At 34.6% G+C, this 21322-nt stretch overlaps 1 protein-coding gene across 1 annotated transcript in view; it reads left to right on the forward strand.

The window, feature by feature from the left end:
- The window catches only part of Kcnh5 (potassium voltage-gated channel subfamily H member 5), a 280612-nt gene that overhangs the window by 199368 nt on the left and 59922 nt on the right, over positions 1 to 21322 (forward strand). The window contains exon 9 of the mRNA XM_026385185.2: positions 14494 to 14746. Coding sequence (XP_026240970.1) covers positions 14494 to 14746 — 253 coding nt within the window. The remainder of the gene's footprint in view (positions 1 to 14493; positions 14747 to 21322) is intronic.

A 21322-nucleotide genomic window follows, 5' to 3' on the forward strand; every position in this document is an offset into this window, starting at 1 on the left:
GATTCACATGTCCTTGTAAGATGCAATTTGGAGAGATTCTATATACCATTTGCTTAGCTCCCCCCAATAATAACATCTTATATAACTTGAATAACATCATATCGAGGAAATTGATATTGATACAAATTATTGGCCTTTTTCAGATTCATCCAGTTTTACATGTACTTCTCTCTTCCCCTCATCTCTCTAATCTGTTCTCTTTAAATTTTTCATTTCAAGAATGCTGTATGCATGGAATCATGTAACTTGTGAGATTGGCTGTTTTTATTGTGTACAACTCCCTTGAGCTCTATACAAGATGTTGCATATATCAGTAGTTTGCTCCTTTACATGGCTGCATAGTATTCTCTGGTGTAAATGTACCACAATGTATTCAGTCATTCACTGATTGAAAGGAACTTGTATTGTTTCTAGGTTGGAGCTATTACAAATAGAGCTGCTAGAAACATTCGTGTGAAGTATCCTGTGTAGCATTAAATTTTATTTCTCTGAAAGATGCTTGAGAGTGCAGTTGCTGGATCATATGATAAGCACATATTTTCTGGGGTATCTGTGCCATTTTGGATATTCATTGGTAACATATGAGAGACTGAGTTTCTTTATATCCTAACAATCAACAGGAGTTATCACTATGTTTTATTTTAGTGAGCAGCAGTGGCATCATATTTTTATGTTTAATATGTATTCCCTAGCAGCTAATTTTCATGTGCTTTTATTTTAATTTGTGCATTTATTTCAGTGAAACATCTGTTCGTATCTGTTGCCCATTTTATAGTTGGATTTTTAAGAAGTGTTTTGAGAGTTTGTATGTATTAGTCACTAGTGCTTTGTTGGATATATGCTTTGCAAACATTTTTTCCCCTTTGTAGTTTGTCTTCTCAATCTGTTCACAGAGACTTTTTACAGAGAAAAGTTTTTCATTTTGACCAGGTGTATAGCTTGTCAATTTTTCTTTTTATGAACTTTACCTTTGGTGTCAAGTTTAAGAACTCTGGCCGGCCTTAGGTTTTTGATATTTATTCCTATGTCTTTTCTGAAAAGTTTTTAGTTTTACATTTTATACTTCATGATGCATTTTGAGTTAATATTTCAAGATGTGGAGTTAAAGTTGAGTTTTTTTTTTTTTGATCAATGATGTTTCATTTCTCCAACATCATTTGTTGAAACACTGTCTTTTCTCCAATGAATTGATTTTGCACTTTTGTAAAAAAAAAAAAATGTTAGGTGTGTTTGTGTTGGTCTATTTCTGTGTTTTCTATGTCTATCCCTATGTGAACACCACATCTGCATGACTATGGCTAGGTTGTGTCTTACAGTCTTGAGTAAAGGGATTTCTCTTTTATTAATTTTTTTCCCAATGGTCTTAGCTTTTCTAGGTCTCATGCCTTAAAATATGAATTTTAGAATAGCTTGTTATGTCTACGTGAAGTCTTTAGAGGTTTTGTGGAGAATTGAATTAGATTTATAGATCAATGTAGGGAGGATTCATATAGATGTTGGGTCTTCTGATTCATCAACATCTCTCTATAAATTTAGACTTTTTTATTAGCACTTTGTAGGGCTCAGGATATATATCCTGTTCATGCTCTTTTAGATTTATACTATGTATTTCATTTCCTTTGGCATTATTATAAATGGTATTGTGGTTTTAATTTTTATTTCTGTGTGTTCATCATGACATTTTAGCTTTTGAACATTTCCTTGGCATTGGGCTGTCATCTATTGTTATTCCTGACAGTCAGCACACTCACCACCAGCAGCATTTCTATCAGTCTGCTGTCTTTGTCCTGCTGTGGGCAGAAACCAGAGCATGCTTGCAGGATCTGGGGCTCCAGCAGATTCCTTGAGGCTTTAAGTGATGCATGAGGGACTCTGTTACAAGTGGATCCTGCATGCTTGGTGGCAGTCTTTCCCCTACTCATTGTACTTTACTTACTCTGGTATTCAGGGTTATTTTCTGGATGATGAAAATTGTGACAAGTCTGATTTCTGAATAAATAGTGTTACAGACATGTCTAGTTTCTCAGCTATGAAGACATTGGTGACAAATACCAATGTAAATAATGCATGAGCTAAAAATTCAAGTTGGGACTTTCCCCCAAAGCTCCTTTTAATAACATCAATATAATATGCTATTTCAAAGAGATGATAATTTGGCATCTGGGATGTTGTAGAATACTAATGAGTATTGAAGGCATTTCTTAATGTTGTCCCTATGCTACTTAATAGGATCATGCAAATAAAGAAAAGTTGGTCCTAATACCATTTTAACCACCATGTCAGCATTTACAGTGCTAGGTAAACAATTCCATAACTAGAACTGCTTGCTGTTTTGTTTTGCTGTTATAGTCTATCAATGACATTGATTTAATCATAATTAGAATTTGACTCTACAGTTAGCAATAGAAATTCATTATGATATATCAATTGTTTAAGAGATGCTGTTTCTGCCGTATAAAGTTAAGATAGGAGTTTCATAGTCATAAAGTTTAAAGAATTGCAAAATGAGCTAATTTCCACTTTGTTTTGACTTGTGTAGATCAGCTTCTTTTTTCTCAAATATTTCTCATCCCCTGCTCTGAGCTGGATTCCCACTGCAGCATATTAGCCTTTCCCTGTAACTTGGAATAATAGTTTGTCTTGTTTTCCTGGTTCAATTGATAGGTAACTTGCACATGAAAGCTGTTTACATCTATCTTTTTAATGTAACTCCTATACATGTTCCACATATAATAGACACCAGAAATATAGAATTATGGAATGAAATGAGGTACTTATGTCTTCTGAGATGTTCTACTCTGTAGATGGTGCTACTCACTTTTGACGTTGGCTTGTTTGTATTTTTAGTGGTTGGAGAATGTCATAGGAATGATTTTTCACATACTCTTCTATCCCAGAAAAGTCTACATACAAATATGCATACCACATAAAGTATACATAGCATAGGTTTACATAACATGATTTTTACATATGTAAATACCATGTAAATGCTATTAGAATCAAGATTAAAAACATTTTTGATGCAGTCTAAAGCCTCCTTTATTGCCTTGTGCAGGCAGTTACTTCTGCTACCCATGAAATAATCACACTTAAGAATTTGAGATTTAATCCACACATCATGTAATGTACCATTTTAAATGGTACAATTCGGTGGTTTTCAGTATATTTGCAAGGGTGTGCAGCTGTCACTGTTTATTCCAGAACATTTTTATCACCCCCCCTAAAGAAATTTTATTCCCTTTAGCAGTTATTTTCTGTGACCCTTTCTACTGAACTGCTGATGACTACTATGTTTCCTGTCTGTATAAATCTACTTATTTTGATCATTTCATTTAAGTGGAATAATATACTGTGTGATCTGTGTGACTATGTGACTGGCTTCTTGAACTTGGCCTGTTTCCAAGGTTTATCCATGTTATGGAGTATATTATTATTTAGTTTTCTTTTGTGTTACAGAATAATATATTTTTGCATGCATTTGCTACTTTTTAAAATCCATTCATCAGTTGGTAGACATCGGGGTTGATTCATACAGTCACTATTTTGCCACTGAGTTTCATTTAAGTGGAATCATACATTATGTGTGTAGTATCCAGTTGTATGAATCTCCTAAAGGTTATTTGTTTATTCTATGTCTGGTGGACATTAGAGCTCATTCTAATTTTAGGCTATTGTAGGTTGAGTATCTCTTATCTGAAATGGTTGGGACTGAAAGTGTTTCAGATTCTAGATTTTATTTTAAATTTTGGAATACTTGTACAGACTTCATTAATTGAATATCCCTAATCTGAAAATAAGTAATCTGAAATGCTCTAAAACCTGAAACTTCTAACATGCCAGCACTCAAAATGTTTCAGAGTTTGGAGCATTTTGGATTGTGAATCTTCAGAGTAGGGATATTTAATTCTTTGTATGTGTTATGGTTTTGATGTGAGATGTCCCCCCAAAAGCTCATGTTTGAAACAATGCAAGAAAAGAAGGCTTAGAGGAAAAATTATTGGGTTCTTAGAGCCATAACCCAATCAGTGAATTAAACCCCTTGATGGCATTAACTGGGTGGTAACTGAAGGTAGGTAGGGTGTGTCTCCAGGAGATAGGTCCCTATGGGCATGCCACTGGGGTATAATTTTGTATCTGATGAGTAGAGTCTCTCTGCTTGCTGATTGTCATGTGAGCTGTCTCCCTCTGTCACACTCTTCTGCTATGATGTTCCTCCTACCTCAAGCCCTGAGGAATGGAGCCTGCCATCTATGAATTGAGACCTCTGAAACTGTAAGCCCCCAAATAAACTTTTCCTCCTCTAAACTTTTTCTTGTAAGGTCTTTAAGTCACAGCAGTGAAAAAAAAAACCTGACTAAAACAGTGTGACAAAGATATTGTGAAATTCTTACATGTGTCTTTTTAAGAACATAGCCACACCCTTCTCTACTACATACACCTAGGAGGGACATTGATGGTTATACTGTTGGAGGTTGGTTAGTTTTATTGGAAGTTGCCATATAGTTTTGAAAAGTGGTTGTAGCACTTGACATTGTCATCAGACTACATAAGAGTTCCAGTTGCTCTTCGTGTTCTAGAAGCCTTGGTGAATTGTTGACCAACATACATTCTAGCCATTGTGATGTGTGTGTACTTGTATCCTATTGCACTTTGGATTTGAATTTTCCATTCCTTATTTATTTATTCTAATTAGGTATATATGACAGCAGAATGCATTGCATTTTCCATTCTTAATGAGTTTGGCCTCTTTTAAAAATATTTTGTTTTTAAGAAAGAAATTTTATTTTACTTTCATTGTTAGGTTTGTTTGTTTGTTGTTGTTGTTTGTTTTGGTAAAGGGGATTGAACCTAGGGATACTTACCCACTGAGCCACATCTTCAGCCCTTTTTCACATTTTATTTAGAGACAGGATCTTGCTGAGTTCTTTAAGGTCTCGCTAAGTTGCCGAGGCTGGCCTTAAACTCTCCATCCTCCTGCCTTAGCCTTCTGAACTGCTGGAATTACAAGTGTGTGCCACCGTGCCCAGCTAAATTTTTAGTTTTATTGAGAAATAATTGATAAAATCATATGTAGTCAGGGTGTGAAATATCATGTCTTGATATATGTGTGTGTTGGGGCATGATCTCCACAATAAAGCTGATTCATATACCCATCGCCTCACAGTTGCCTTTGTGTTGTATGTGATGAGATCTCTTAAGATTACTTTCATAAAATTTGAAATATACAATACATTATTAGCTATATTCAGTAGGCTATACATTAGGTCTCTAAAACTTATGCACTGTACAACTGTAAGTTTGTACCTTTTGAAAGACCAACATCTTTCCTTTTCCTCCACCTGTAGCCCTCGCCCTCCACCTTCCTACTCTCTGTTTCTATTGGTTTAAGTTTACTGGATTTCACATATAAATCAGATCATAAGCCATTTGTATTTCTTTGTCTGACTTATTTCCCTTAGTACAATGTCCTCAATTCATAAATGGCAACATTTCTGCTTTTAAGGTCAAATAATATTTGTATGGGGTGTGTGTGCGCACGTGTGTGCAAGTTTATGAAACCAGAAAAACAATGCATGAACAAAAGAAGAAGTTCAATAAAAAGGTTTGCAAAAAGAACCAGATTCTGAAGCAGGAGAATACAATGAAGGAAGGATGTGATATAAAGTGACAATAGCAGACTTGACCAAGAAGAGGGAATCTGTGAACTCAAGACAGGTCATTTGAAAATATCTAGTTAAAGGGGTGGGGGGAGAAGAAAAAAGAGGAAAGAAAACTCATGTAATTTATGGGACAGCATCAGGTCAACCCACATATACATATGATAGTTTCAGGAAGAGAAGAGATGGAGAGGAAATGGAAAGAAAGCTTTAAAAAAGATTGACAAACACTCCCCAGACATGGCCCATGAACATACATGAAGCTCAAAGATCTCTAATCATGTTTAAACCACAGAAGTGTTTAGGACACATCATACCAAACTGTAAAAAAATCAAATACAGGGGCTGAGATTGTGGCTCAGTGGTAGAGCACTTGCCTGGCATGTGTGAGGCACTGGGTTTGATCCCTAGCATCACATAAAACAAAATAAAGATATTATTAAAAAAAAAACAAATGCAGAGAGCATTATGCTAAATGATATTGGACATACAGAGAAAGAAAAATAATCCATAATCTCACTTCATGTGAAATTTTAAAATAAAAGACATACACAAAGGTAGAGAATAAAATGGTTCTCACCAGGGCAGAGGAGTGGTAGGGAGAGGAAATGGGGAGGTGCAGTGTAAAGAATACAAATTAGCAGACATATAGTGGGAACTAGAGATCTAATGTACATGAGGACTGTCTTTAGTAATATTGTATAATATATAGGAGTTTTGATAGAGGAGTAGATTTGAGGTGCTTTTGCCACACAGAAGAGTGACTGTTTATTAATTAACTATAGTATTGATTTTGCTACTATATATGTATATACATATACTTCATGTATATGTATATCAAAACATCATGTTGTACACCTTAAATATATATAATAGGAAAAAAATAAAAAGAGAATCTTGAAAACAGTAAGAGAAAAATAGGTTCCTTCTAGGGAGAGGAACTCCCATAAATCTGTCAGGAGATTCTTGGTAGAAACTTGGCTGTTCAAGAGCAGGATGGCATGCTTAAACTGCTTCAAAAAAACCAAAAAACATAAAACTGACCAACAATTCTTTACTCCTGCAAGGCAGAGGTGATAAAGACATTCCCGCATCTTTTAAAATCTCATGCAGATAATCTTTTTGTGAACGGTTTAAGTCTGCCTTTAAAAAAACTGTGTTGCCTTTTTTGCTATAAATTTTTAGGAATTTTTCATAGATTTTTCATGATTCCTTTGTAACGTATATATGTTACAAGTATCTTCTCTCATTCTGATGCTTAACTCTTCATTATATTAATTTTAAGAATTATATTTGCTATAAATGTTATGAGTTTATCATATTTATTATAATCTAAATGTTGTCTATATTCTATGTATGCATAAATTACTGTCATAGAATGTTATAGGGAGCATACATGTCTATATAAATACTTAAATAACTCTACTCCCTTTGTTTATTCTGGTCTCAGGAAGTTAAATTCTAGAAGCAAACTTTACTAAAAGTGAGAGGTTCAATTTACCAGAAAGTTCAGTCAAATATTGCTCTTGTCTTTGAACTCTAAGTAATAACATAACAGGCTTAACTCAGTAAAAAATGTATTGATCAGGGACTACTCTGGTAAATGTCAGCATATTTGAAGAGGGAAAGAGCTTGTGCTCTTTGAAAGCTTTCTGATTATACAGTACATAGTCATTTTATACACACACAGGTTATATATACACACACACACTCATACATATACCATATCTATCTGTCATCTGTATGAGTGCTAGATTGTGAAAAAAATGTTTCAATGTGATGATTTCAGTTGCTCAAATGTTGGTATTTTGCTTTCTCAATTTAGTTTTTCTACCACTTAATAATTTTCCAATTTTTTCAAGATAACTTCCTAACTATTATTTTTTATATATTTGATGATTAAATATGACTGTATACACATATGTGTATATATGTATGTGTGAATATATATGTGCATATGTATATACATGACAATATCTTTATAATAATCTTTAATAGAATTAGATCTCAAATTTTGGAATGGGAATTAGATGTAGTAAAAATATAGTCTACCCACATATCTTTTGCTTCATTTACTACTCTGTGACCAGTTTTGACTGCCTTTACTTTCTATATTTGTGTGTGTGTGTGTGTGTGTGTGTGTGTGTGTGTTAAGTTATAGAAAGAATTTGGAAAGCAGCTGACATATATACATTTAGGAATTTCAGTTTGTTCTTGGAAGAATAGTAGATTTATACATAAAAATTTTTAAGCACAGTCATTTTGGAAGTAATTGTCCATATTGATTGGTAGCTATACTTTTCATTTCACTTATTTTTTTTTTCTTTAGATAATGTCTGTCTGTCTGAGGTAGCTTGTTTTTTAAAGTAAACCTTTTCCACCTGTATGGAAAGGTAATTGACAAATAAAAATTGAATGTATTTAAGGTGTACCATGTGATGTTTGATAAACACCTACATTGTGAAGTGATTACTATACCAAACAATGAACATTTCTATCACCTCACACGTTAGCTTTTTTGTGTGTAGTAAGAATACATACATGTCATTTTGTAAATTAAGCTTTTAGAATTGTAAAATAAACTTTTGAAATTGAAATATTGTATAGTACTGAAAGTTGAACACATTGAATTATAAACTAACAGCTGGAGAAGTTTTTACAAAATGCACATAGTTTAGTAGCCAGCATCCCCCAAACCTCATTCCCAGAATCCCAGAGGTATTCTTCCCATGTGTTCTACAGGTATTAACCAGCTATTTATTTCAGGAGTAATTTGTATCTTGATTTTCAGTGCCATAAAATTGGTTTTGCCAGTCTTTGAACTTTAAATAATGGTAGTCACCTCTTTCATTCTCTCTTCTCAATGGCAGTCCATTGTGTGAACATTCCACAATGCATTTATCTATTTAAATGGTTATTGTTCTTGGGTTAGTTTTCAATTTGGGGCTACTGTGAACAGTACTGCTATAAACACTCTAGTCTATGGGGTTTGGTGTGTGCCTATAGATGTTTCTGTTGCACATATACCTAGAAGTGGGATTGTTGGGTCTAAGGGTATACATAGCTTCAACTTTTGTTACTATAGCCAGATAATTTTCTAAAGATAGTCCCAATTTACTCCCATTATGGTGTATGAAGGAGTTCATTCTTTTAAAGAAGCTGGAAAAATTGCTTGTCCCAGGTGACTAAAATGATCATTGGCCAGTAGGAAAAATATCATTTCCACTCTTCAATGAATCAAGTATATTAAAAATATTTTTCTAATTTTAGAAAATGTTTTTAGGTGTATAGAAAAATGCTCTTAGTAAAAGATTCTGCAAATAAGAAATTACAGATGTGAGACTAAGACCACAGCCCTGATTTTGGAAAGTTAGTAGCTAAAAATATCTGTGGCTTAAACAAGTTAGCAAATGATGGTAACAATTGTTGTTTGTTTCTTTTTACTCTTTAACTGCAAAACCAAGATTCCCCAAAATTTGGTAAGTTTGGGTCCCTGTATTTTTGAAACGATATTCTTAGGACTTTCATTGGTAAATGGACCCTGTTTCAAAGAAATTAATCTCTAAAGTGAAACCATTGGATTTTAACCTACAATTCTTCACTGATTATATCAGATTTCAGTTGCTAAATATTAGCTTTTACTTTTAAATAATGGAAGTTAATTTGTTTTGGTTTCATTTCATTATATTGTTCCAGGGTTAATTCCTTGGAGGTTTTTGACACCCCTGGAGACTGGTTAACATCCAGACAGCAGCTCCCCTTGTTCTGTATGACTGCCTGGTTCTATTTTTTATTTTCCAAATAAAAATGAACTTTCTTTTCTCCTTGTAAAATGAGTGAAAATAAAATTCCTGTGAAGATCTACTTCATTTTTTTTTTTTTTTACCATCTTAGAGCTCCTTATATTTAGGAAGGACTGTAAAAATGTTTTATGTGGAAATGTCATTTGCTTGACTCCTTCCACTGATTTTTCACTAACTAATATCAATTCAGTTGGATTCCTGAGGAGAGATTAATTAGCAGTGCATGACTTAATTGCATGAAAATAAAGAGGAATTTTGAAGAATGTCAGGAGTAGCTTCATTGCCTATCAAAATGTCATTAATGTGTTTATATCCTTTGTTCTATGAAAGAAAATGGGATCATTTTGACTTATCAGTTATTATTAAAAATAACTGACACTGTACTCTGAATGGAGGATTTTCTAGATAATCAATAAGATAATTTATCTTATAACAGTAAGGGACCTCAGGAAAAGCCATGCTTAATTCACTCCCTCCAGACACTCGTCTTCTTCATTGCCATTTGCACATTAGAGGTTTGTGAGCTGAGGAGCAGGAGCAGTAATCCACTGAGGCGGAAGCTCTTGCACCTTATTATCCTGTGAAATTCTGTTTTTCTTTCAGGTGAAATTGCCTTTTCTCTTTCAAATCCATATGGGAGATTAAAGACTGAGATTATTGAGACCATATAAGATACTCTCATTCACAGTTGGTTAGAGAAATTTAGTACACCTTTTTCTGAGAAGCGATTTTGCAAGAGCCTTTAACATGCTTTATATTTTACTCACTAATTTTACTTCTAAAAATATGTGCTTTGATGATCTGATATAAGCAGGGTATTTGTTGTATCCTTATTTATGAAAGGGAAAGCAGGACATAGCAATGTTAAATGTAATGTGATGGTTAAATTGTGCTATAACTATGATGGAATAATATCAATGAATGATTGAAGTTATATTTTTAAGTATTTTATGGCATGTACATTTTGATTGATTATAATATCATTTTGAGTGATCATAGCATGAAATAAAACTTTAGAGGATAACAAAAGTTGTTATGCAAGATATATAAAAATATAAATATTTTGCATATTTTTATATAGTGAATATTAGGGTACATTTTAAGATACATTCACAGAATATCTAAGAAAAAGGACAAAACTCTGTGTCTTTGACTCTCTATAATCAATATTTCCTTAGTGGATCTTACTTTAATTTCTTGGCTTCTGTGTTGGTTATCATATTTAGACTCCCTCTTTTTCTATGGGTTTGCAACATTACTAATACCATAATGGATCAAGGTGATAGAGGGGAGAAACATTTATCAAACGTTCACTCTAAATATCTAACTCAAGTCCTTTTCATTTATTCACAGAAACTTTCATTTCAAATTAGATGACTTCCCCTTAGCAAATAATAATGGGATATAAAGGACTTAGCAACAAATTCTTATGTATTTATCAACAAATTCAAATATGCAATACATTTATTGAAGCTAAAATTAATGTATGTAGAAATGGAAAGCAAATTTCCAACAAAATCTTGGCTGTTCAGTGGTAGAGGTAGGGGTATTAATAACTTATAAATAAACTATGGATTTGAATTATTTGACCTTAAATTGTTTCTAGAAATCAGTACTTATGTTCTTGCAGTAACAGAGGACCAAAAACATCCGAATGTGTCAGATGTTATATTTTATTGCTGGTTGATCTTCACTCGGGAATATGGCTTCAGAGATAGGACCCAAGAACTTTTGATAGTAATCTGTTAAAAAGACCTCAGAAGATCGCGTAATATTTATAAGATACATTTGCCTTATCTGTAAAAATGGAGCATTGGATAAGGCACTGCATAGTATTAACACACATAGACAAAGCATTGCTCAATAACTGTAGTTGAATGAATGAATGGCTGCCCAGCAGGGATTCTTCCAGCATAGATTTTGCTTGTGTCTGTCTTATATATTGGGCATAAGGTATGGTTTCTTCAAATACTAAAAAAATATTTTGTAGCTGAAGACAAATGTGTAAAATCTCTAGTAATAATTGTTACTATTTTATGTTATTAAAAAATAGCAACAAATCACAACACCTCTGACTCTCATTTTTGTCTTTAACATATTCCTAAATTTGGTGATGGTTCTGTGTAGACACTGTATTTATGGTTGAGAAAGGGATGCTATGTGCTTTGACAAATATCAGAGAAGACTGGGTAGAGAAAGAGAGGATAGGTTGTGCTTGAGAAGGGGAAAGCATGTGTGAGGGTCAGGAGAGAGCATGGCAAATTGGGTGGGGAGAAAGATGGTGCCTTGGAGGAATGTGGCCTCGGAGGGAGGGAGGAGGGAGGGAGGCTCCTGAGGTACAGAGCCTGCTGTGCTTGGTTAGAATTTTGGCTTTACCTGGTGGGAAAGCAAGGCATCAGATATTTTAAGAAAGTAGCAATAACATGATCATATTTTTTTTACTACGAATTCGTTTTATCTTAGTGTTGAGTTTAGATCTTTGGAGCCTGAGGGATATCTGCTGTGATACCACTTGACCTTGGTGTTAATGAATATGATAAAGAGTTTTTATTTTTCAAAATGTGGCATTCATTTTTTTTTGTTGTTGTTGTTGTTCAGGGCTGGTTTGCAAAGTTCTACATAATGGTTCCTTATATAGTCATAGCTCTTCCAAAGGGAAAACTTATTGCCTCTCTTAATTAAGAATCTATTTAATTTATTAATATCTTGATGTGAAGAGGGGAGAAATAATCAACTCTGGAGACAAACAAAAGTCACTTTTAACCTGAATATTTTCTTCTGCCATGTAATTGTATTTGTTGGTAACTATAAGATGCCCATTAGGGAGCCTGAGCAGAAGAAATTGGATCTGACAGTCAAGACAGAATACATTGATACTGGGACCACTGGACTCAGTTTAAGAGCTACTTTGAATGATAATTTTATTCTATCACATCAAACTAAATTTTGCCTTGCTTAAGAAAGTTATTAGTGCTTTCATTTTCAGGGTAAATAATGCTGTACTTACATTTTGATAGCAGACACACCATGTCAGGCACATATTCTATGTAGGGTAGGGGAGGAAGCTTTCCACTGGGTGTGACTGGTTGGCCTATTTTAACACTTGGTTTTGACTTGCCACCTGTGACTTCCAGAGATAAGTATATACTATCCATCATAATGATCAATGAGCTCGGGTCATAAGTGGAGCAAAACAAAAGAGAGATGATGAATTTAAAATATAATAAAAAATCCTCTCTTGAAATGGCACTTAACAGAGAATCTTGTAAGTATTGAAAAATTCCAATTGTAATATGAGTGTATTAAAAGAACAGAAAATGACTCTTAACCAAATGAATCTAAAACAATGAAAAAAGTCCTATGTGGTAAATGGATAGAAACAGAGCAGTCCATTTTCCATTAAACCATTCAGTGTAATATGTATGTATATGTGTATTTAAAATTTTTTTTTTTAGTTTTTTGCTTTCCTAGACCAAATTTCACTTTCAACTTGAGAAAAATCATCTCAACCAGTGCTTGTAATATCTTCAAATACCTGATAAAATATTTTCTTAATTCCATTTGGAAATTTATAAAACCCCCCAGATGTAGGCTTTAGACAGGGGTAGAAAGTGAAACAAGTAAATTGCTTTTGAAGAAAGTAAAGCAATAATAAACTGTAGGAACACACGTGTTCCAAAGGGATAATAAAAGCTAGCATTTCTTTAGCCTTTTAGCCAGGCTAAACTGGGGTGTATTTATGCCCTTTCACTTAATTTTTGTAATGAGCTTATGATATAAGCACTGTCTTTATTCCCACTTAAATCTTATCAAAGAAAAACATTATAAAGAGTAGGTTACAGGGGCTGGGGATGTGGCTCAATCGGTAGCACGCTCACCTTGCATGCTTGTGGCCCGGGGGTTTGATCCTCAGTACCACATACAAACAAAGATGTTGTGTCCGCTGAAAACTAAAAAATAAATATTAAAAAATTCTCTCTCTCTCTTTCTCTCTCTCTCTCTCTCTCTCTCTTAAAAAAAAAAAAAAAAGAGTAGGTTACCAAGGGGGTTGGGGAAGGTCTATAAATGAGTTCACAACTATATCTCAGAAGTGGGTAGTGGCGACTTCTGTAATCACATCCAGCTCAGTAATCTTCTGATTAAATGTGATGAGGTTGTCCATTTTAACCAGGGTGTTTAAATGCCCTGTTGGAAATAAAAGCCAATAAAAGCTCTCTATGCCTTACTTTCTAAGAATGATTCTGCCATGTGTCCTTCTTCTAAAGGATGCCTAGAGCTTGAATTCTGCTACTGCCCTCAGCAATCTCGAGGAGTCAAAGATGGGAAGGAGCAAAGACTCCTATGCAAAATGATGTATTCCCTGCTGATGCTGACATTTCCAGTTACCTAAGCCCTATGGAAGGCTGGTGAATGCCTTTTATCATCCTTGAAAAAAAAAATATATATTATTTTCCTTTTACATATATATATATATATATATATATATATATATATATGAAAGGAGAATATTTTAGACAGAAGAAAACACAAGAATAAAGCTATGTCAGCTAGCAAGTTGAATTCCCAGGGTGCTTTGGTTGATTATAGTTAGCAAATATGAATCTGCCCACAATGCATGGTTCATAGTATTGAATATCAGTTTAGTTATGACATAGTTGTGACATGTCAGTTAGACTAAAATGAATGTTAATATCATTTTTTAATTGGCTCTTTGATGAAATGACAGTAACTTTTTTTCTTGGGCCCTTTCTGACCACAAGACTACGTTTTTTCATGGGGAGACCCATTCTCTTCTCGAAGCATTCACTATGGAGTGTTGTATTATAATAACCCACATGAACATCAGCCCATTTCACTAGAGTATTAGCTGCTCCTTGAGACCGGAGCTGTGTCTTGTTAATTTTGCCTTCCCAAGAATTAGTAGAACATGCAGTAGACATCATCATAGTCAATAAATATTTGTTGGATTTTTTTTTTCCTGAAATGGCCCCTTTCTCTTTACCTCTCACTTACTCATCTCTCACTTTCTTCAGGTCCTCTCCATCTGTCCCAAGGACATGAGAGCTGATATCTGTGTTCATCTAAACCGGAAGGTTTTTAATGAACATCCTGCTTTTCGATTGGCCAGCGATGGGTGTCTGCGAGCCTTGGCAGTAGAGTTCCAAACCATTCACTGTGCTCCTGGGGACCTCATTTACCACGCTGGAGAAAGTGTGGATGCCCTCTGCTTTGTGGTGTCGGGATCCTTGGAAGTCATCCAGGATGACGAGGTGGTGGCTATTTTAGGTACTGTGAACTTTCCTAATGTAGTAGTAAATGTGGAATGGTTTTAGAGATTTTTCACTTGTCAGCTTTTTTAAACAGAAATTTCCCTTGTTTGGTGATTTTAGAAATTGGGTCACTAATGAGGTGATGAATCTCAGTGAAAACTAGGAATGCTGCTTCAGCAAAGAACATTCGTATCAGTCACAGCCTAATGGGCTGTGAGAGGGTTTGATTAAACTTTGGCAATAGCAGAACACTACCTTTAAGCTATAGCTGCTCACAGCCCAAAGTGCTTTATAATCCCATGTTGGTAAGTGTGAACTGGATTTTGGAATGATCGTCAAGTTAGTAACTCAGGGGGTTAGTCTCAGAGGGGTAATAGACTTATCTAGTTCAACCCTTTCCTTAAGAGAGGAACCAACCAAGGCCCAGAAAAGTTTGGTGACTTGCCCAGCTAATAAATAAATAAGTTATCTCAAGTACACATCATCTTACTCTTTATTTTTCTGCCTCATCTCAGTGTACCTAAGTAGTAAGATGAAGGAGGAGGAAGTTAATGAGTCTGATCCCTTACGTGATAGAGAGCACAAAATAAGTAAATGACATTTAGGTTTATAAAACTTGTTCTATCCATCCATCTTCATTAGCCAGGAAAATGATTTATCTAATAATAACTTTATTCTAAAATTCAGAGACCCAGGAAATAGTTATGCTAACAATGACACAAAGGAATCAATGGTGCATGTGACAAAATAAGAAGTGTACACATGTGGGCACAGGGTAGAAGATACAGCTTGGTAAAAAATTGCTAAGTGAACTTTTAGATCACTTTCTGCTCAAATATCTAAGGCAGGCTCCTGAAATCCACGTAGGTATGCAAGGAGGCCAAAATGAGGTCAAACAAGAACCATCCCTTGTTTTTTCTCAGGTAAAATAAGAATTTCAGGATGTCAACTCCATTTTGATCATATTTTTCATGGTTTGTGTCTCGTGAAAAATGAGCTCAATCTTTAAACTATTGGATTTTTAGCTACTGAGGTCAACCTACCGGAGCTTGAATGCCACTTATTCTCATAAGGAAAAGATTGACCGATGGATTTTTAGAAACTACAAAAGCAAAACTGAAAACTGATTTCAAGTCCAACACAAAAATGAAAAAACTGATTTCAAAAGGCATAATTACTTGAAGAAGACAGAATTCAGAATCTAGAAGAAATGACCTTTCCTAGGAAAACAGTTTCTGTAAGAATCGAGTGATAGAAAATGGACCAGGCTTGCGAATGACTGAACAGCATTGTTTGTAAACCTTTTCTTCACTGCTTACAAACATTACAGTTACAATTAAACTTCTTCTAGGAGCTGTTTTTAAAAAATGCATTCGCAAGAAAAAGAACACAGTGCTTTTGGAACCCTCTGTGTGCTTAGTGCTCAGGGTGTGCTTAGTGGTCCTTAGTGCTTGTGTGCTTTGTTAATTGGAGAATAAAGGAAGCATAGATAATGCTTCATAAGAAGTGCACACATCACCAACATGATCCTTTGTGGCAAAACAAAGCATCTCCATTCTGCAACCATTCTTGTTTGCTTAAAGAGGAGGATAAGAGACACATGTCTTTTATTTTCCTGAATGTTCATGTCAATGGGGGGTGGTGGGAAAACAGATGTCAAATATACTGCATGAGAGTGAGTACTGTCACCGTAAATTACCTCAGCTTGTAGATGCATGGTTGTTTGTTTTGCACTATTTTCTTCATTACAGCTGCACCTTGGTAACTCCTTTTCTGAAAGAAGGTTGGAGAAAGCCCGGAGTACAGTGCCTCTGGGCTGGGTCTCTTAAAATGGAATAATTTGCTCAGTGAGACAGACAAAATGCATTTTCCTTTCATTGTAGAATAAAATGGTAACTGGTTCTGCCCAATGACACAGTAAAAATGAACACGGGGCCCCTGGGTATTGGACCAGCCTTGTCATCTCTCTGCCACATTCTATTTCTTGGAGTGTGTGCTTTTTTGTTCTTTGTCTTCAAAAATCTTGTGATTCAGAGAAATTTTCATGTCTTGGATTCATGAGTCAAATTGCATGGGTATTTCTCTGGCACCCTTCTTTCTTCTTTTTCCATAGGCCTCTAAGAAAGACTAATTCAGCTGAGAGGTAATTAGATTGGGTTTTTTGTTTTTGTTTTTCTTTTTTGGTTGACATTCAAAATGTTTGAGTACTGTTTTAAGGAAGGGGGAGGGGAAATACTAGTTTAACCAGTATCACATCTGACAGTTTGGTGACTCTTTCTTTTAGTTTTTCTTTCTCTTCTTATTTTTTGGTAAAGAAAAATAGTAAGTATGAGCAGGGTGTATACTGTAATTTTTCTCGCTATCTACTCATCCATCTATTTTTAGGTTCTACCTTAATGAATAAGTTCATCAGGTTTTTATATCTTTACTTAGCAGGACTTGCTGTCTCCGGCACCAAAGCATTTGCTAGTTGAAAAGTAGAGAAGGGAGGTCATTTCAAAATTAATTAGAATCTCTGAATCCAAAAACAGGTGCAGTTTTATTCTTTTGGATCCTTGCCTCTCTATAGTCTCTTGGTAGGTACGTAATTCTTTAGTGTGTCAAAAGTGCTGAGGAGTTTAATGAATAAGTTCTGAAGCATAACTAATTAACGGAAAGATTAAAAATGTAGTCAACAAATACCTCCTTCTTTTAACACTTGAGGATGGCTTCAAGATGTTTTTCTAAATAGGGCATTTGAGTATAATTGCAGTTCGTGTCTTTTGCCAACTTGAAGTTCTTTCAGTTTTTACACCTCCACCTTTTTTTGACCTTCCCATATTTTCTGAAACACAAAGAATTCCAAATTAAGTTCATGATGCATACATAATATTTTATATTCTTTAATGCCTTCTTACTTTTCAGTTCCTACTCTATAATTACTTAATGTGAACAGATTTATTGGTATGGTTGAAATAGCCAGGTTACTTCTGTCTTGACAAGTATATTGTACCTTTCAGAGCCTATAAAAATAGCATTTCCCCACTAACAATAGATCCTACTCCTAAGACATTTGTTTTGTTGCATTCACATTTCATCTTTTCTCTCTTCATTGATTATTAGAATCACAGGATTAAAGTTCTTAAACTAAGGTAATCTCTACCTTAAGGATCCTATTTGTAACTTCAGATTCCTAAAACAACTATGCTTGTGTATGAAGGGTCTTGGTTGAGGGGTCAAACATTTTTATATATTTGAGGGAAGGAGGAATAGAGAGGAAAAGAAAGACAAATTAAATAAACTTAGAAATATTAGAAAGATGGTTTTAACACTTGGATCAAGATTCAATTTAAATTAGCACTTGTAATTTAAAATCCGTCTCTTATAAACATATGTACATTATCTGAGAAAACTTATAAATTATGGTTCACAAAATTCAAAGTCTGCTTATTTTTATTCCAAAAATAAAAAAAACAATCTGAAATGTGAATGAATAATATTTTGCTATTTAGAGAATCTGTGAAAATGTGACTTTTATGCTGTGGTTAAGATTTTTTCCTGTATGCTTGCTATTAGACATCAAATGATTCACACTTTAAATACTTAGAAAGGCTTTTCCCAAATTCTGAAAAATTGTTTTTCTGTGTATATCCACATTTTTGTGTTTTTAAACGCTGAACTGTGAAATGTTTAGGATTTTCCTACATATTATATAGATAAACTGTTCATTCAGACATTTTTATTGAGTAAAGCAATTTTTTTTTTGTCTCCTCAATTACAAGCTTGTTCTATTTTAAATATTCTGAGAAACATTTATAACATTATTTATTTGGGATTCAAAGTGTGTACTTTCAGAATTCCTCAGCCTTTAGATTATTTTTGATGAAATACAAATCTTTACAATTCTGGTAGTTTAGGCTCAACTTCAAACCCTCTCCCAGTCCTCTTCAAAACTAAGTCTTTGTCTTGGTTATCTCTTAATCCTGTCTTGGATATGTCTTCCCATGACAGTTGCCTTATATGTCAACCTCCTTACTGACATTCCTACCATGGCCTTCTAGCACCTTAAGATCAAAATGTATCTCCTGACTGGCCTGTGAGACCCTCTAGGCCCTGGCCTCTGCCGTTCTTCCCAGTCTATTTTGTGCGGCTCCCTGTACCTATCCTGTTCTTACCACACTGGATTGTAGGAAGCAGCCTGAATCCTATCAAACTCTTACTGCTTTTGCAAATGCCACTTCTATTTAGAACACTTTTCCTAGTCTTTTTAGTTGTCTGTCTCTTGCTTCATCATTTACTCTCTCCTTTCTCATCCCAGTCTGGGGTAGGTACCTCCAGTATGGATGTCTTACCGGGCTATTCGTGCATCCTGTTTTTATCTGTTACCTGTGTGGCCTCCCCTTGTGCAGTGAGCACTTGAAATGTTTTGCTCATTATTTTCTCACTGTCCTCTGTGATAGGATCCCTTAAACAGGTTCTCAGTAAAGGTTTGCTCAGGGCACCAAATGACTACTTTACTCTGTCATTGAACTCTTTTTCTATTTTTTTTTTCTATTTTTTCCCCCAATTCTGAGTACCTATCAATCAAAAATACCATGTTGCTCTGGGCGTAGTGGCACCGGTGGTGACTGTAATCCCAGTGGCTTGGGAGGTTGAGGCAAGAGAACAGCAAAGTTCAAAGCCAGCCTCACCAACTTAGGGAGAACTGTCTAAAATAATAATAATAATAATAATAATAATAATAGGGCTGGGGATGTTGCTAGGTGATTAACCCCCCTGGGTTCAATACCTAGTACCATCACAGAGTGAAAAAAAAAAAAAACCTATGTTGTGTTCTGTTGACACAATTCCCATTTACTCTGTATTTTATGTTGAAACACTGATTACTTTCTGTTTCTCTTTTGTCTAGATGCTTATAGTAAATATGTATTTTCTGAAAACTTCTAGCTTGAGCTTAGGTCTTTTATGGGTTGGGGAAACATTTTCTTGCTGTTACTTGGGCACTTTGAACATGGAAAACAGGAAGGGTCAAGGTATTCTAAGTATCTCAGGCCTGTTTAAACACTGTAATGTTTCTTCTTTCTTGTTTTCTATCAGGGATCCCTATTACTGAGAAATAATCTCATTGATACCCTTGTCATTAACCATGGTAGGAAAACTAAATGACATCTGTTGAATAGGATCTAGCTGTAATTCCTAAAAGTGGCATTTGCTTTTTCCAGAAACTAGAAATGGTTCTAAAAAATTCTAATTAATCTTTTTAGAAAATAAACATTTAAAAATTAAAAGGCTTAAAGAAAAAAATCATATTTGTAGTTAGTAAATGAGCCTCACAGTAACTAAAATATCAAGTCTAATGACAAATTTTGACTTTAATATTTCTTACCAAAACTTTTGAAGTGTTTTTGAAGTATATTTTCAGGACCATTGGAAGTCTGATTTAAAGTATCAATAGTTATTTATTAAACACTCATTGTTTTATAATCATCATTACATCAAATCATTTTTTTAATCTTGTGAACTAAGCATTGTGGTTTTCTTACAGTTGAAACTGAGATGTAATATCAAGTGACTCACCCTAGATCACACCAAGTAAGGTAGGCATGGGTTTTGAGTCCAGATCTCTGATTCTACATCCATGCTTTGAGCATCAAATCATAAAAATTATGCTTTGATAACAGGAATTTTTGGAGAGTATTTTGAAATTGTACAATTGTTTGGCTTAGTCTGAAACAAAAACCAGAGTGCCTATATTACCTTTATCAATTTGTTTCCTTTTATTTAAAAAGATTTCTCTAATAACACTGCTAAGAAGTGTATCATAGCAGTATGTATTACAAAAATCCTTCACCAAATGTTATTGGAGAAACTGGTCAAAGAATAAGCTGGCTAAGTCAGGTACTAAGTATCTAAAAATGTGGGCTTCCTCCAAGTGACTCGTTTTCCACTAAAGAGGTATTTAAGGCTCCAGAGAATGTGAATCTCATGAGCCCTAGAACATAAGATGGAGATATTAAGTTCTGCTTCCATCTTTCATTGGAGTCACAGAAGAGTTGACAGCCCAATTAAGTAAGTATGAAAGCAGACATTAATCTTTTAAGAATGTTATAAGGTAACAAGCATGGCCACAAATTGTTTGCAGGTGGAGTCCCTCTACACAGGCCTCAGGACTTGAGTCATCCTTTTTTGCTGGCATCTTTGTTCTTTCCTAAAGAGTCGATATTATCTCCATGGGCAGGGCCTGGGTATAATTTGGTGAGTTTGGACATATGCAAAACTCATGATACCATCACTGCCATTAAGGTAATAGACATATCCAATACCTTCCAGAGTTTTCTTATGTGCTTTTAATTTTTTTTGTGTGTATGTGGTAAGAATACTTAACATGACATCTGCTTTCTTAACAAATTATAAAGTTCACAGTACCATACTGTCAACTATAGGCTCTATGCCATATAGCAGATATCTATAATTCATTCATCTAGCATAACTGAAACTTTATGCCTAATGAACAGCAAGTTTCCATTTCCTCTATTTCTGTTTCCTGGCAAGCAATATTGTATTCTCTGCATATATGAGCTGGACAATAATAGATACTTCATATGAGTGATAT

This window comes from Urocitellus parryii, chromosome 6, assembly GCF_045843805.1.
Source record: "Urocitellus parryii isolate mUroPar1 chromosome 6, mUroPar1.hap1, whole genome shotgun sequence".
Lineage (NCBI taxonomy): Eukaryota > Metazoa > Chordata > Mammalia > Rodentia > Sciuridae > Urocitellus > Urocitellus parryii.